Source organism: Corylus avellana, chromosome 1 (assembly GCF_965113065.1).
Source record: "Corylus avellana chromosome 1, dhCorAvel1.hap1.2, whole genome shotgun sequence".
Taxonomy (NCBI): domain Eukaryota; kingdom Viridiplantae; phylum Streptophyta; class Magnoliopsida; order Fagales; family Betulaceae; genus Corylus; species Corylus avellana.
Window position 1 is genome coordinate 8,081,658 of NC_142490.1, and position 16,754 is coordinate 8,098,411.

The 16,754-nt window shown below is 37.0% G+C and overlaps 1 protein-coding gene across 1 annotated transcript in view; it reads right to left on the reverse strand.

The window, feature by feature from the left end:
* Positions 1-991: 991 nt before the first annotated feature.
* Positions 992-16,754, reverse strand: part of ILA (putative protein kinase regulator ILITHYIA) — a 56,710-nt gene continuing 40,947 nt past the window's right edge. The window contains exons 31-60 of the mRNA XM_059583597.2: positions 13,236-13,358; positions 13,071-13,127; positions 12,843-12,953; positions 12,561-12,752; positions 12,310-12,483; positions 11,601-11,711; positions 11,434-11,503; positions 11,239-11,317; positions 10,651-10,753; positions 10,395-10,565; positions 10,173-10,295; positions 9,976-10,089; positions 7,440-7,546; positions 7,299-7,350; positions 7,103-7,209; positions 6,944-7,003; positions 6,741-6,855; positions 6,496-6,606; positions 6,263-6,400; positions 6,065-6,187; positions 5,859-5,930; positions 5,052-5,164; positions 4,769-4,927; positions 4,370-4,466; positions 4,110-4,292; positions 3,614-3,808; positions 3,300-3,479; positions 3,066-3,198; positions 2,776-2,854; positions 992-1,494 (exon numbers count right to left, since the gene is read on the reverse strand). Coding sequence (XP_059439580.2) covers positions 1,452-1,494; positions 2,776-2,854; positions 3,066-3,198; positions 3,300-3,479; positions 3,614-3,808; positions 4,110-4,292; positions 4,370-4,466; positions 4,769-4,927; positions 5,052-5,164; positions 5,859-5,930; positions 6,065-6,187; positions 6,263-6,400; positions 6,496-6,606; positions 6,741-6,855; positions 6,944-7,003; positions 7,103-7,209; positions 7,299-7,350; positions 7,440-7,546; positions 9,976-10,089; positions 10,173-10,295; positions 10,395-10,565; positions 10,651-10,753; positions 11,239-11,317; positions 11,434-11,503; positions 11,601-11,711; positions 12,310-12,483; positions 12,561-12,752; positions 12,843-12,953; positions 13,071-13,127; positions 13,236-13,358 — 3,495 coding nt within the window. The 3' untranslated portion in view covers positions 992-1,451. The remainder of the gene's footprint in view (positions 1,495-2,775; positions 2,855-3,065; positions 3,199-3,299; positions 3,480-3,613; positions 3,809-4,109; positions 4,293-4,369; positions 4,467-4,768; positions 4,928-5,051; positions 5,165-5,858; positions 5,931-6,064; positions 6,188-6,262; positions 6,401-6,495; positions 6,607-6,740; positions 6,856-6,943; positions 7,004-7,102; positions 7,210-7,298; positions 7,351-7,439; positions 7,547-9,975; positions 10,090-10,172; positions 10,296-10,394; positions 10,566-10,650; positions 10,754-11,238; positions 11,318-11,433; positions 11,504-11,600; positions 11,712-12,309; positions 12,484-12,560; positions 12,753-12,842; positions 12,954-13,070; positions 13,128-13,235; positions 13,359-16,754) is intronic.

A 16,754-nucleotide genomic window follows, 5' to 3' on the forward strand; every position in this document is an offset into this window, starting at 1 on the left:
CTTCATCTCTTGTGCATTCGGTTTCTCAAGCTAGGCATGTACATCAGGAAACACCCACTCCATTCCTCTCTCTTCCAGCAACCCTTGAGAATACTCTATCGAATGCTCTGCTACTTCAGATATGTCCCCTGATTCCGCAATTATAGAAGATGTCCCTTAGGATCCTTCAGATGTCCCTCATGATCCTTCAAATGCTCTTTTCCAGCAGGTTACATCCATTCAACTTGAACCTTCATTTCCTTATATTGTCACTCGGTCCATGACAATTATGCTGAAAATTATCCTAAAACCTTGTGTTTGTTAAGAGGTTTATGTTCCCTCTAAGAACCTACCCAATCCATCCTGATATGAAATTAACTTTGGCAACACATTTAAAATAATAAATGCCCGAGTAAAATAAAAGAAATTAAGAATACTCAAGTATGAGATTTAAATTAAATGGCTAAGCTTCTATTGTCGAATCTCGAATGATTCTTGGCTCATATATTGAAGTGAAAAACATTGCCTATTTGGTAGTGTTAGAAAACTCTTTTACTTCTCAAACGATGAAAACTCTATTCAAATATAAGTTTGGGCTTGTTTGGGATTGTTGTGGGTAATAGAGTTGATGTGAAATTTGTCTCTAGACCTTAGCCAAAAAGTTCTACTAAAAAGCTGTTCAGCTATTTGGTAACTACATGCCTTTTAAGTGTTTTGACATAAAACTTCAATAGCTTGAACAAGCCTAATCCAGTCTCGTTGCTAAAACTTGATACTGAAGCAACCTTGCTAGTGCAAGACCTGTTTAGACTGTTTAAAGTAACAATGAAACAAAATAAAAAAAGCAAAAAGACAAAAATAGACTGTAAAGCGGCCAAAGAACAAAGTCAGGAGCAGCTCCAGCTGCATCATCGATTAGTTCCCTTGCTCGTTTTATAAAAGGGGCAAAGCACAAAGCAATGGTTTAAGAATTCTGAAAATAATTTGCACCAAATGTCAATAGAAACCAAAGTGACAAAAGCAAAGTAAAATAACAATAGGAAATCAAACTTCTAATCCATATCTTGATTCCATATTCCAGCTTAAAAATAACAAAGAAACTACAATGTGATAGGATTACATCATTACAAGAGCATGATATAATTACAAAGAAGAGAACGCTTTAAACAACAAACCCATTATGACCATCAACGATTTAAAAGCCAAACATAAATCAGACTCGGTGTGTGCCGTCATTTGTACATATCATGCTCATCAAAATCTGATTAACAAGAAGTTGACATCGTAACACCCAGGTCAGCAAAAATTGGGTATCAAGCCACTATATATCTCTGTGTATCTGTGTATCTCTATAATAATAGAGGTGCCATATAAAACTTACGCCACCGATCGACTTCTTAATCAGTTAACGTCTCAATACCGTCTGCTCTTGAAGAAACAAAATATAGACAGGCACATCAAAGAATTCATTATCAGCCACTTGTCAAATCATCTTCACTGTCTTCGCTTTCATCACTGCATTTTCAAATTCCAGCAATCAACTAATGCGACCAACAAGTTTTACGCACATTTGTAAAGGCAAAAGGAAATATGTAAACAGACACATGGGCATAACTTTATGCAAGCATCTACTGGCACATCTATTTTTTATTAAATCCCTTAGCAATAGATAGAGGTCATGTTACCATTGCACAAGATTATACCGTGTTGGAAATTCTATTCCTGCATTTAACTATTATAAACCAAAATTATAAATCATCCGCTAGCAAGAAAAGGATTTTTTTGGCAGCTTTAACCAAAAAGACCAAGCCAACTTTCCATGGGTATAAAAACACATTTATTCGGATAGAAAAAAGTAGCAAGCAGATATTTCAAGATAGTGCCACATCATACACAAACCTTGCATAAAGCAGCCGCCGAAAAAGAGTTAGAATTTTATTTTATTTATTTATTTTTAGAACCCTCTTTTGTCAAGTGAGAGGCTTTAGGTGTAATGGGATTTTTTTTTTCACTACAATTTCAACGTGTGCTTCAAGCCCAAAATCAATGGAATTTCTTGCATCTTTATTAAAAACCTAAAAACACTAAAACAACAACAAAATCAAATAGATAACAGTGCTAAAAAATTAACATATATAAGTTAAGACGCTTGAATGTATAACATTCGGCACTTATCAACGTCTCTTATATACTTTTTTGTGTACATGGGGACGCCTTACACTTTTAATGATATTTCGAATAATTATAAAAAAATTGGATGAAATGCGACATTATAGTCTACGGTTGCTTTCTGAACCACAAAAGCAGTGTATATAGCAACAACAAAGGTAGTGAAAGAAGCAATTTGGTTGAGAGGTTTGGTCAATGACTTGGCATTACAACAAGATGTAACAAGTCTTTTGCAATAGCTAGAGCGCAATACATCTTACTAAAAATCAAATATATTATGAGAGGATTAAACACATTGACGAAAATCGCCACAACGAAAAATCCGATGTATATGTTAACTGAACCAATTCTGATTCTTAAGTTCAAGCATTACTTGGACTTGATTGGTGTTTATAGCTAGTGATTACCCTTAGGGGTTCTGGAAGAGATGTCATGAGGAGATTTTATGTTGTGACTTGATTGAATTCAAATCAAGGTAGAGATTTGTGATGTGACATGATGTTAAATCAAATCCCGTGGGCCCAGCTAGTGTTCTTTTTCAATGTTTTTTCTCATGTATACGACAAGGCAAAACATTTATGTCCATTCACATTCTAGAGTCGGCATAAAGTATTTGACAATATATACCTCTGTTCAGGATACTTTGATAGACGTCGAGCATCCAAGCCTGTGATAAATTTCTGTGAAGCTTGAACGTTTTCCGCACCTGGAAAATATAAACAACAAAATTATAGAAATAGCACTTCCTCTTTGTTTCACCAATTAGCCTAACTGAAATATTTGTGAGGATAAACAGTAATTGCCCACTTGAATAGTCAAGGCAATAGTGAAAAACTCGTTTAATTTATCATTGGGTCATTGAAGGACAAGTACATGGCAGAAAAGTGAGATAAAATTACAAGAGTAGAAGAAAATACCCTTTGATAATTGGAAAATGTGCAGAGCACATCTTTCTGCAGCAAGTCTCACAGGAGTACTTCCATCCTTTAGACACTCAGCAAGTGAGGGTCCTATAACAGTAACATGGGCCATAATGGCCAATGGATTTGACTGCAACAGATTTTACCACGTATAAAGTGCTTATAAATTTTCAAAGAAATACATGCAATACAATTCCTAATTTCAATAAACGAGTAAGCTCAACCACGTACTTTTGCAACTGCTTTTAGACCAGATAATGCCCTTCTTCTTACTTCACTGGAGTCATCATGCAACGCTGACACTAGGGATGAAAGGATATCCAGATGTGCAGTGGTGTTAGATGGATCACTTTGAATTAGATGAAGTAGAAGCCTTCCTAATGCCTTTGTTGAAGATTCACGAAGCCGGAACTGTTTGAGATAGTGTTAGAAATTGGCAAAAGTAAAATTATAAAATGCATCTTTTTTTTTTAAAATAAAAATAAAAATAGTAATTGGCCCCCAAGGGAGGCGGATAAAATGTATCTATATCAGGAATAATTTACCTTCTCATCTTTCAATGTTCCCTTCAGGTGTTCTACTATAAACCGAAACAATGGAGACAGACTGATTGTGATGGGGTTGTGTCTGAGCAACGATGAGATTGTGAGGACTGAACCATGCCTTGCAGACCAACTAGGAGATGAAGCTAAATTTGAAAGTTCCTGAAGCAGGTCAGTCAGCTGAGCATCTTCCATGTACTGTGATATCATCAAGGGAAAGTCAGGAACAGACACAACATTAATTAATATGAAGACTGCAATATGTAAAATCTAAGATAAAAATGTACCAAATAGTGATTCGTTTAAAGAAATCAAACAGAATACTGCAGGCACAATGTCGGTGGAAGCAATATAGATTTACAATTAGAAGTCAATAGAAAGAAAACAAGAAAATATATGAATTTTCATATTTGCCGGTCATTTTCATAGTGAAACACTGACAGAAACTTAGATACAGCAGAGTTGGTTGAGAAAGTTTCTTATATTATCCACATGGTACCTGCGATATTATCCCCAATATGCTTGCGGCAGATATTCGAACTTGGTCATCATCATGATGAATCATATCCTTTAGGAGAATGAAGACACGACTTCTAACATCACTGTTCACATTCTTTCCAGCATGCTTTAGGACACCCTTTAAAGCAGTCAGAATGGCTTCCCGGACACCACCATCTGATGCCTAAAAGTCAACAGCAATGTCACATAATCCAGATTTGCATTCAACATGCAGCATGATTATAGAATGACAATCCTCACCTGCAAACTGGACAGGAGATCCCCAACTAAAGGGTCGACTCTGGTACTGAGTGCACTGAGCTTTCCAAGTGCAAGGGCAGCACTTGAACGAACAGTCCTGCACTCATATACAATCTAATAAGCAACCAAAAAATGAAGCATAAAAGTTAAAGCAATAACCTGCACAAGTAACGATATTCTACCATGATTAGAACAAAGTAAATAAACTCAACAAGCATTCAAATGTTATTCATGTGATATAATAATTATGTAAATTTCACAACCCAAACATCAATGAATATGTAGATCACTGAAAAGTAGAGGATATCATAATCATATACCACATAGAAGAATCTAAGAATCAAAGAAAGCAGTGCATATGTTAAGGAGTAGCAGCAACTCAGTATATGCAAAGCTAACCTTGTACTATCCTGTAGGCACTTAACAAATGTCGTCTGAAGCTGAGGAAGAAAAGGCTTCAAGGCCATTCCACCCTTTCTTATTATGATGCTTAAAGTAGACAAAATGGCACTCTTCACCTGCCAGGGGAACCGATCACCTATGATCCGGATAAGGGGCCTGTAGTTTTAAGCAGGCGATAACCACAGTCAATATTCATAGGAGAATAACATGTCTTAGCACAATGATAGGAAATCAAGATTTAGAATACAATCTACATCCACTAAATTGCCATTGTACATACCCTGTTATTGGGATGACAAACTCCTTCAGTGCTTGTACACTAGTCACTTCAATCAACTCCCCAAGACCCAATGCTGCCTGCTCTCTTAATTCAGCAGACCCACTAATGAGACCCTAAAGGTGCAAAATAATATCAGAGGCTGAACTTCCTAAAATGTAAAAGGAAATGGATAAAAGTATATCGGAGTACTTGGAGCCATGGATAAAAGTTTCTGAGACAGATATTGATTTACTACGGTCTTGTTAAATTTGTTTTCAACGTGGACGGAGAAGGAAATAACTTGAAACAAACAAGGTTGAAATCTCCTGACTTTCGGAAGCCACAACTTGTGTAAGGGATGAAATTTGTAATTATATGATTCACTACATCCTGATGTAGATCTAATGGTTCAATGCAGCATGAAGCAAAAAGATCAAATTGACTTAGAAACCAGAGTTCAAGAAAATTTAGAACTGAAAAGCCTTCGCATGTTAACAGGATGAGTTAATTAAGGAAATTGAAAAACAATCAACAGCCACAATAAATTTGTCTTCCAAGTATCTGGCAGCAATAAATTAAGGGGTGAAGCTCATGTCCTTTTTGCTCCGTTATTGAGCCATACAGACACATTATGCTAAATTAAACAACCAGAAGTTTGTTCATAGACACTTAAGGAAAGCATGACCAAGATCATTTACTCAATAAGTTTTATATCCCCACCAAACAAAAATGACGAAACAAAATATTAATAACTGAAAAGACAGTTGTATGAAATGTTCTTTTGCAACATAGTGAAGCAGAGCTTCTAAAATAGAAGAGGAAGAATACTTGGAGAAAGATTGGAAGTAATGGCTGAAGTGCTTTCGGCAGACAGAATCCAGGTATGAGAATTGGTCCTCCCTGCAGTTCATGAGACATTATTCTATATATGTTCAGATTGATTAACCTTCCACACAAGAAATCTAAAGAACACAACATCGACTCTTACTGAACTAAAGCATCAAACAAATGTAAACATCTGAACTACTTCTCACCTTCTTTTTCCTACGCTCTTTATCTCTAGATGTAGATACAGCATCACGCACTATTTTTACATATGAAGGAAGTACCTCCTTTGGAACTGAACTGACAACCCTCGATAAAGCTTCCCAAGCAACCTGTTGAACAGAATATAAGATGCAATCTACAATGTTGAGATCAACAGAAAAACATTAATTACATGTGGAATATACCAGAACAGTAGCTGAATCCAAATCACTAAGCAAGATGATCAAGGTAGATATCATGTTTGGTGCTTCATCAACCAAATACAGTTTGCTGTTTTTGAAGAAATATCCTATCAAATAGGAAGAACTTCTTCGGATTGAAGCCTGAAACCATAGAGGTAATAAAAACAGTGAGAGAGAGAGAGAGAGAGATAGAGAGAGAGAGAGCAGCACAAAAACAGTCACTTCACAAAAACTACCTGACTATCACCAACACCTTTAAGAAGCTCCAATATCAGAGACTCAACACCTTCCTCATCAATTACTAAGACCACTGTTTCTGCAGCCTCCTTTGCCAAAGTTTGAACATCCTACAATGCAAACACATTACATAATCTAAAAGATAAACGGGCAAAAAGAATGGAAAGCAGAATTGCGATTTCTCCTTAAAGGTAAGATGAAAAAACTGCTGTGGAAATGTTATCTATTCATTTAACTGGCATACCTTGTCATCACCACCCATTGCAGAGAGTAAAGCAGGAAGAACTGTACCAAGGTGACAGTTGAGACCAGGTCCAGCAACTTCTGCCAAAGCTCCTAGAGCATGTGCATTAAAGGCACTGAATATGTATGAAGAAGTTTCAGTGAAAGAAGTGACTAAAAATGCACATAGAAATACATTTAATAATTTGAGAAGGAGACGCATACGAAAGGGGAAGATGGACCAGCTTGGGCAAAATATGAGGCAAAACAGCAGTAGTCCTGACACTGATAGAAAAATGCAGTAATTTAGCACTGGAAGTAGAATATAAAGATATTCAGATAAAAGCAGAAACTGATCATATGCAGGAGGGACGGATAATTTACCTTAAGATTTGTTTGAGGCCATCAAGGGCAGTATCAGAAGTTTGTTCATCCTCCAGGGCATGCAGAAGAGTTGGAACAATTTCATCAATTGCTTGCAATCCAGCACTCTATATCAAGACATTTTATTATTCTCTAATTTGCAAACTACCATTTTGAAATTATAATCCGAAATGATGACAGAAAATAGATAAAGCACCTTGTAAAGAGTACTGAATGCTAAGCCCGCAGATTCACGAACCTCAGGCATGCTTTCAAACAATAGAAGTAACTATGAATTTCATATTCAAACAAAAATTGAACTAGATCATTTGGCAAATCAAAAAGAGATGAAACATACCTATCACAGAGGGCAGTCTGAATAGTAAGAATTAGCCCATCCATGAAACTCAATAACTGACTCTTACCAGCACTTGCCATCACCTCACTTAGACCAATGCATACACCCTGCCAGTCGTGAATGTTAGATTTTATAAAAATAAAAAATAAAAATAAAAACAATATAGATTTGTGTTCTTTCCTTTTTTTCCTTATATATGACAAAATGAAGTAAGAACTTGTAGAAAAATGTTTAGATAACACACGAGAGAGAGAGAGAGAGAGAGTTACATTTCTTTACATGCAAAGCATCCACCTTAACGCTTTATTCAAAAATATGCCAGAAAGAAAATAATAATCCGTAGAAAAATGTTATCATAAAGGGGAGAGAGAGAGAGAGAGAGAGAGAAAGGAGGAGATAAGTACTCTAGATGTCAATGATACATAGCTCACAAACACCAACAAAATGCTAAGCTTTTTTTTAAAAAAATTGTATACTTAATCCAAGTTCTTTTACAGACGTCCATGTTAAAAAACCTTTTTCTAGAGATTTAATCATGATCACATTAACTTCAACCCCTGCAAAAGTACAACTATTCCTTCCCTCCCAAATTGTGCACACAAGATATGATGGAATAGCCTTCCAAATTTAACTACTCTCACCAAGACCAAATTTCCTTGTCTGCACAGAAACCAATTGACAACTGTGCTTGGCATCACCCATTTAACTCCAAAGAGAGGAAAAAAAGAAAAAAAACCAAACGACCATGATTCTCCTGCCAATAAACAATGGAGCACAATGTCATCTATTGCTGGCCACTTGCCACTTGCCACACACATACAACACCAAACCACAACAAAATTTTCCTCAGGAAGATTGTCCACCTTCAAACCTTTCAAACAAAAAGTCCCAACCTTCTCAAGAACCTTTACACCCAAAGACAACCACTCCTACTTGACCCTTGGCAGCAAAAAAGATAAAAAAATTTACCAGATTGTGATAATCTCCAACGTCAAAGGAAATATGAAGTACAAAGCATCAAGAAACGCTTCAACTCATTCGCCTCCGAATCCAGAAAGGCTCATAAGAATGTAGGATTCCAATACAAATTCTATACCCATGTACGAAACAACAGAAGCCTCTTTATCCATGGCCCAGCAAGAAAGATCAGCAAACTGATCATGCAAAGGAGAATCTCCACACCGTGTATCATTCCAAAAGTCAACCCTTAGACCATCACCAGAGGCACAAGTCATAAGATCTTCCAACTACTACAGTTGTCCAGTAACCCTGAGTTCCCCCTTATTTTCCCCCAACACATCTCCACAATTAATCCTATTCCTCACCGTAACACCATAACTATTTTCCTAATAAGGCTTGGTTAAAGGTGCTCAACTTTCGAATGCCCCATACCCTAATCCACCAAGTAAAACTTTACACTCTTCTCCCCACTCTCTAGACAAAAGGTTCCATTGAAGTTTCTGTAAGGCATACAGCAAAGATAAGAATCCCATTGATAAACAGGATAGTGTGCTTCTAATAAGAGTTTTTGAAAAGTAATAATGTTATAAAACAGAAGCGCAGAGGTGCGCAACCCATATACACGGGAAGTATAAATAGAGAGCGCCTAAGAGGGAGAGAAATGAAAGAGGAAGTCAGAAAAACTAATTACTAAAGGAGCTAGCCAAGCGACCGTCCAAGAGTAAAGAGTAAAGAAGAAAAGATGAGTCAATTCCTCTATAGTCCTAGTAGAGTCCTCAAAACATCTAGCATTTCTTTTAATCCATATACACCACATAAGACATAGAGGGATCATCTTTCATACTACCGCGCTTTGAGCACGTCCTCCCGACCACCAGCAATCGAACAAATCCCTCACTCTGCAAGGTATGACCTAATGCAACCCAAAGAGTTAACCTCCCACCCTTTCCGGTTTGCCATATGCCTCTCCAATTTTTATTTTTTATTTTTTATTTCTTTTATTTTTTCAATATAGAGTTCCAGATTCCTCAAACCTTAATAGCTGAACCCAAATTCAATCCTAGAAATTTAATAGCATCTGAAACACTTCCCTGATACTTCAGATTCAATTTGGAATATAATTTCAATTTGTCTCACATTCTCTTTAATTTTTAAAGAAGATAATATTTTACCTCGCCTCTCTCCAGCAGAAAGAAGAAAAGATCAAAGAAACATAAGTATGCTACATGAAAAAGATAATTGGGTAAGTATGTAGAGTAAATTGTAGCACGCTTTGTGATATATGAGCAAATTCAAACCAATGCATAAACTAAGAAAAAGATAAATTTATATCAACACTATTTTTTTGAAACAAAAGAGAAAAATAAGACCTTCTAGTGGCCAAAAATAAATTCCAATAAGGATGTTGACAAAAGGCACTTAAAAATGTTCTTGGCAGCACAAGGATAAGTTTTATCAGCTGGGGCACTTCATGATAAGAAAATTTATTTCATAGGTATAGTTGCAACACCAAAAAGACTAGTGACAAGAGAAAAGCAAAACAAAAAATAAAGCAACAAGAAGAGAACATTCTCACTTGTCTTCTGCTAGTATTAGGGTCCTTCAGCCCTAGGGATAAAATTGGGATGATCAAAGGAAGTACTCTTTCACCAAGCTTCCTAACAAGCTCACCAAGTGATCGTCCAGCAACCTACAAGAGCACAATAGCTAATTAAAAGGAAACTTGCAGGTTCTGGCTCAAAGAAAATGGATCACCAATATTCGAGTGCGAACCTGACGCCTTTCAGAGGATGATGACGCAAGAGAAGTAATTAGAGTATTCATTAAAACTGGCATAATTTCTTTGAGAGTCTTTGGAGTATTTGCCACTATAGTTTTCCACACATGCAAGGCAGCCTGAGAGAAGACACATTTTGGTTTACATATGAAATATGCAACCAAAATAAAAACATCGTATCTGGTCATGTGAAACAAATAATTATGTTGGTTTTTTACCTGACGCACAGATATGCTGACATCACTCCGAACCATATATAATGCAGCAAGAACTTCATTACGCTTATCCCTTCCTAGAACCTCAATGATAGCACGTCCCTGTGCTTCTGTACTAGCACCTTCATCATCGCTACCACCCTCAAGCAAAGCTTTTCCAGATGTTCCAGCAACCTGGAAGAAATACAAATCTTCTAACATGACAATTCCCAAAGAATTCCCATAAAAGCAATACTGAAAGTAAGTGAGAAGCATATACTTTAAACAAGAGATCACCCAACAGTTCCACGGAGCTCTGTCGAATACGCCAACTATCATTGAAAATACCATCTTCCACGGCTGGCAGGAGTAGAGGCAATGACCTGGGAGGAATAATAACAGTTACGGGAATATGAAGAGGAACTTGTCAAATGCAAATAAAACCATCATGAAAACATTCAGAGGTATTCAGCAAATATTCCAAGTTACAGCAGACTTTCATACAGAAAGAATTTCATGACCCATGACTTAACAACTCAAAATAGGGCTTGACAGAGAAATTAATCACCCATTCACAACAGGCTTTGATATTCACAAATTTGAAAAGATTCCAGGATCTTTAGAAGTTTCAACGTCATTCTAGAAAATTTGTAACACAACAATATTTTGCCTTCATTCTAGAAAGTTCATTTTGAGTCCCTTCCAGCTTATTCAAAACATTTTTCAAAAACTAAAATGTGAGAAAGGCATAGAATATATTCTTAATCATGAATACATTACTACATTTAAGTAAACAGAGAGAGAGAGAGAGAGAGAGAAGGGAGGGAAAAGACATCATGTGTAGCATAAAAATCCAAAGAGTGCTTACGTTGTTGCATAATGCTCAACCAGAACATGCCCAGCACCTAGTGCTGCCTCACGTACAGATTCATTCTCATCGGCCAGACCTATAGAGTACAAGCAGATATTCTATTCAGAAAATAGCAAAAAAAACCCTCAAAAGAGAGGATGCAAACTAAATATTTTAAGCATAAGAAAAATTCCCAAATGACGCCGCACTTACCATCTAATATAGCAGGCAGAACCTGTTGCAAGTAGTTCTGGAATTGGACGCCTAATGACCTTGGCAAATACTGCAAAAAATATCGATAACCAGGCAACAATTACAAAGAGCCACAGATGCAAACACTTCTGGCAGTAGTGAAGAGCCATAAAAAATGATGCGTTTACCTTGAAAAGTGTTAAATATCCATCGCGTACAGATGCTCTTTGATGAGAACAATTTCTAATAATATCAGGAAGTACATGCTCAAAGTACACAGTCCCAAGAGCAGCTAAAACCTGGGGATGGATAAACATGGACCTCTTATTACTAAATAATTATGACAGGAGAAAAGAGTCAACTATGTAGCACTTTCAGAATGGAGCAGCATCTGTATTGGATAGACATCAGATACCAGTCCTTCCACTTCCCAACTCTACTACTACAAATCAAATAATATCTTCTCTTCTTGAGGCATTGTTCACTAAAGTTTTATTACTTCAATGATAAAATACCCCTAAAACAAGGGTCTATGCTTGTGTTTCAAAGGGTGAACACAAGGGTTTGAGAGAGAGAGAGAGAGAGAGAGAGAGAGCCATGTACAACTTTTTTAAAAAATCATATCAATGTACCTAAATGGTATCATGCAATTTTAATCTGTATTAGTGTCAAATTATCAGGGAATGCAGAACAATGGAAAATAACGAATGACATTGTTTACACAATGGAGTTATACGTTAAACTGAATTCTACGAAGCTGTGGAGATACTTAAAAAACAGCTCTACTAATCAACAAGGCCGAAAAGGTGTGATAAGTATATTTCCCAATCATTTTGCTGTGCCCATTTGTTCTAATCGGAGGCTATGCAAAAGTAAATTTGGACTACAAATTCTGACCTCACTCAACCCTTGGGCAGCTCCGGAGCGCTCAACATTACTATTATCAGATTTAAGTGTATCAAACAACCAGGGAACAAGATCTGGGAAATTTTCTTCTCCCATCCCTCTTATAAGGGATCCAAGGGCCCTTGCTGCAACAGATCTGACTTCTGGAATAGGATCCACCAGAACCTGTAGCAGGGAATACATAAAATGACAAGAGGCTTGCATAAAAAGGTCACCATGTAAAAGTCTAGTTAAGAAGGTACCTTTTTCACTTCAGGAAGGAGCAACCCTATATAAGGAATCATATCCTTTGCGTCTGTAACTAACGAACACATATTTCCAACAATTTGTGCAGCTTTCTTTTTAGTCTCAGCACTTCTCTCCCTTAGCCCTCTATGTACTATGGGTACCAAAAGGGCAAGTGACGGAGCATCAATTGAATTAATAAAAGTAGTCTGCAAAGAATCGATAAGAATTTAGAGCAGCAACAAGATAAATGAACCTAAGGTGATTGACATCACAGATTTGAAGTTCATAGAGCTTACTTGAAGAAGAATATCTAGGGAATATTTTGTATAGTCATTGGGATCAGTAAGCCCCATTAGAAGAGTAGGGACAAGGGAAGCTATTTCTGGATTCTTTATAACACTCCCAACCTATGAATAACAAAAGAAAATATTATGCAAAACCATATAAGAATTAACAGCACTAGAAATTCATAACACATTAACATATAAAATTAACAGCATTAATAATTCACAACAAATTATAACCTGTTGAAGGGCCATTTGCCCAGCTGACTGGACTTTGGGATGGGTATCTGTCAAAACCTGCAGTTAGAAGCAAGAATAAAGTTTAAGACTACACACGTTTTCTCCAAGGTTGATAAGTTAACAGTCAATTATAAATCACAAACAGAGGTTCATATTTAGACTGACCTCTGTCAGTTTGGGCACAATCTTAGGGAGGCACTGAGATAGTTGTTGAGGAGCACAGTACGCCATAGCACCAAGTAGTTGTACACTACTTTGCTTGGTTCTCCAAGCTTTGTCATCAAGACCCTGAGCAGATAACATGATTATATGGTCAAATTCTCATTTAAGAGAAAAGAAATTACTAGATCAATGCAACACAACTTGGGAACCAAGAGGTACAAAGAAAAAACATTGAGGTTCTCAGGACAAATTACAGAATTCACAACTGCAGATAGGTGTATTCCAACAATGTGGGGGCAATGTAGAGCCCTATCATAATAACACTACATTAAGGAAGATAGAGCTCATTGTAATTTATTTAGTTCGATTTACTTTAGATTTGTTTTCCTTTTAAGTTTATTGATGCAAGGGCCATTTGATGATTTCATCTACTATTACATGTGGGTCATAATTTCAGACCATGTTTTTATCTTCTGAATCTTCGTTCCTTTATTTTCCCCTTCTAGGTTAGTTTACCAGTCAATTTAAGAGTGGTAGTCATGTTAGAAAAACTGAAACTTTTATATATGAACCTGGGTACTCAAAAGGAGCAAGAGGAATTAACCTTTTTTATAATAAGTAAATGGATTTCATTAAAAGGCACACGCAAGTATACAGAGAATATACAAGAGAAAAACACCTAATCAAAAAAATAAAAGTGATTAAAAAAAAATGTCATGATAACTAGAAATGTGAAAATAATCATAAGCAACAATCGACTGAAAAAATAAGGCCTTTAGCTCCACCACCATCCTCCCACTGTCTTTAAAGCTACAACTATTTCTCTCTCCAAATGCACCACATCAAACAAAGCAGGATCATCTTCCACAAAGCTTCACTTTGAGAATTACCAATCTTCCTTCTCCAACATGCGAGGATATCTCTCGCCCTGTCGCATGAACCAGGCTAAGCCGAAAACACCGAAAATACAAAACATTAAAGCACTAGCTATCTTGCAATGGAGTAAAAGGTGCTCAACGGTTTCCCCACTCTTCTTACAAGTGCAGCACCAATCTACTAGAATGATTCTTCACTTTCTTAAGTAGTCAACGATAAGGATCTTACCTAAAGTGACAGGCCAAGCGAAGAACGATTTTACATCTAACAACCCTTTTTTGGAGGGGTCCCAACAAAGCTTGTCAGCACCATCCCGTTTCAGCTTAATAGAATACAACTAATCGAAAAACGAGGAAAATAATTCCAACTCCCAATCATGCACCACTCTAACAAAATAACATTCCACTAAGGAGAGCCATTAGAAAACTAAAGATGATTAGCCACGAAAGCATCCCTAGCACAAGCAATACTAAACAATCTTGGATCTAGAAATGTTGCCTTAAGGGTCGTTCTCCACGCCACACATCGTGCCAAAAACTAATCTTTGATCCGTCACGCACCTTGAATCTAGAAATCTGGAAAACTCCTCCCACCCCCTCCTAATGAATTTCTAGAGACCCACCCCATAAGACCCAAAGACTTCATCCATAGAAAATCAAACCCACCAACATTCTCAGTCCCCATAGAAAAGCCAGACAACAAACCCCCACTCACTACAGCAAAAGTCATCCTACCCAAAGCCTCTTTCAAAATGACAAACACATTGGAGACATAGGGTCCCCCCTGTCTCGAGCCACGAGAGCTACTAAAAAAAGGGGCAGGATTGCTGTTCACCAATACAGAAAAACACATCGAAAAGATACAACAATCCATCCAAGTACACCATTTCCTCCCCAAAACCGCTCCTTAGCATGTACAACAAAAAACCTCAATTACCATGATTATAAGCTTTTTCTAAGTCCAATTTGCAAAGCAAACCTAGCTCCCCAGATTTTAATCTACAATCAAGGCGTTCATTAGCAATGAGAATTGGATCTAGGATTTGCCTTTCTTGAATGAAGGCATTCCAATACTTAGAAATAATCTTCTCCAAATCCATTTTAGCCTATTAGCTAGAACCTAGGCAATAATTTTGTAAATGCCACTCACTAGACTAACCGGGCAAAAATATATGCTTGAGATCAACACCACCAAAAATCTTCGGAATGTGAGCAATGAATGTAGCATTTCCTTTCAAACTTACCTCTAGCATCGATGTCACGAAAGACTTTCATGATGTCATCTTTTAAAACATCCCAGTAAGCTTGGAAGAACACCATAGACTAATCGGCAAGACCCGACGCCATGTCACCATTCATAGCTTTCACTACCTCCAAACCTCTCTCCAACCAATTAGCCTCAACCTCACCAATAAAGTCAAATGAAAGGCCGTCCAACATAGGCCGCCAATGGAGTTAATTGATATACAAATTTCTATAAAACAAGACAATGTGCTCGCTAATCTCCACTCAGTCAGTATAAATTGTACCATCAACTAACAAATAATGTATGGAGTTCATTCTTCTATTGGAGTTAGCCATTTATCACCCTCCTTTAATCACACCGTCTTAGATTTCTGCCTCCATCTCACCTCCCCCATGAGAGTGGATCTCTACCTCGCGTATCACTTTTTCCTTCTTCATTGTTTCCTTGTCACCTATAAGGCCCTCTCTTCTTCATCGATTTCAAGAACTCGTAACTCTACCAAAAGGATCTTTTTCTTGAGATTGTGGGCCAAAATGAACCTTGGAGAACCTTCAAAGTGAAAAGTGTCCCATCAATATTTCACCCTGTCCATAAAACCCTAAGACGTTAGCCACATGTTTCCAAATTTGAAGTACCTACTACCCCCTTGAAAGTGTGGCTTACGGAAGCCATACTCAACATCTCCTTCTACTCTGTTGCAATTTTCTTTTTCCTCTATATTATATTGTCCTCATAGAGGCATAACCGGATCCTCTTGTAGCTACTACGACCCACCATCAGCTTTTCAAATTACTGATATAACTCAACGCCTCTGACCACCAATTGCAAACCCAAATAAAAAAAATACTAAATGTTAATGTTCACAGCCCTGTTGACAGCAACCACATTTCAACTTTCTTTGCTTTATCTCAACCGCAAATCTCTAAACATATATATCCTCAGGCCCTTTTTGAGGATCTAAAGTCCCATATTTCTAAGCCTTTTTCCACCAATTCAACCCTTCAACTCACTTTCAAATCCTCAATTAGACACTGCCAGAAAATTACAACAACATTTTCCTTAAAGCTTGCAGCAATAAACCATTTAAGCTATTTGTATGTGTAGAATGCTCACGAATGGAAATTTTCACATAAAGCTGACATGAAAATTACGGATAATTATTAGTTTGTTGAAAAAAAATTATCTTTGACCCAGGTAAGTCCTAGGTCAAACAAACAAGAAACCTTATGGCAATCCATTTCACTGAACCAACCTGATATGAAGATAGGGTAAACCCAAATATGTTTCACCTTCATGTTATTATACATATTAAGGCATGATCTCTTGCATACTTTTTAATACACTAAAAAAATCACAGCAAACGAAAAGTGGGAAATTTCAATCTGATTATGAAATAAATTT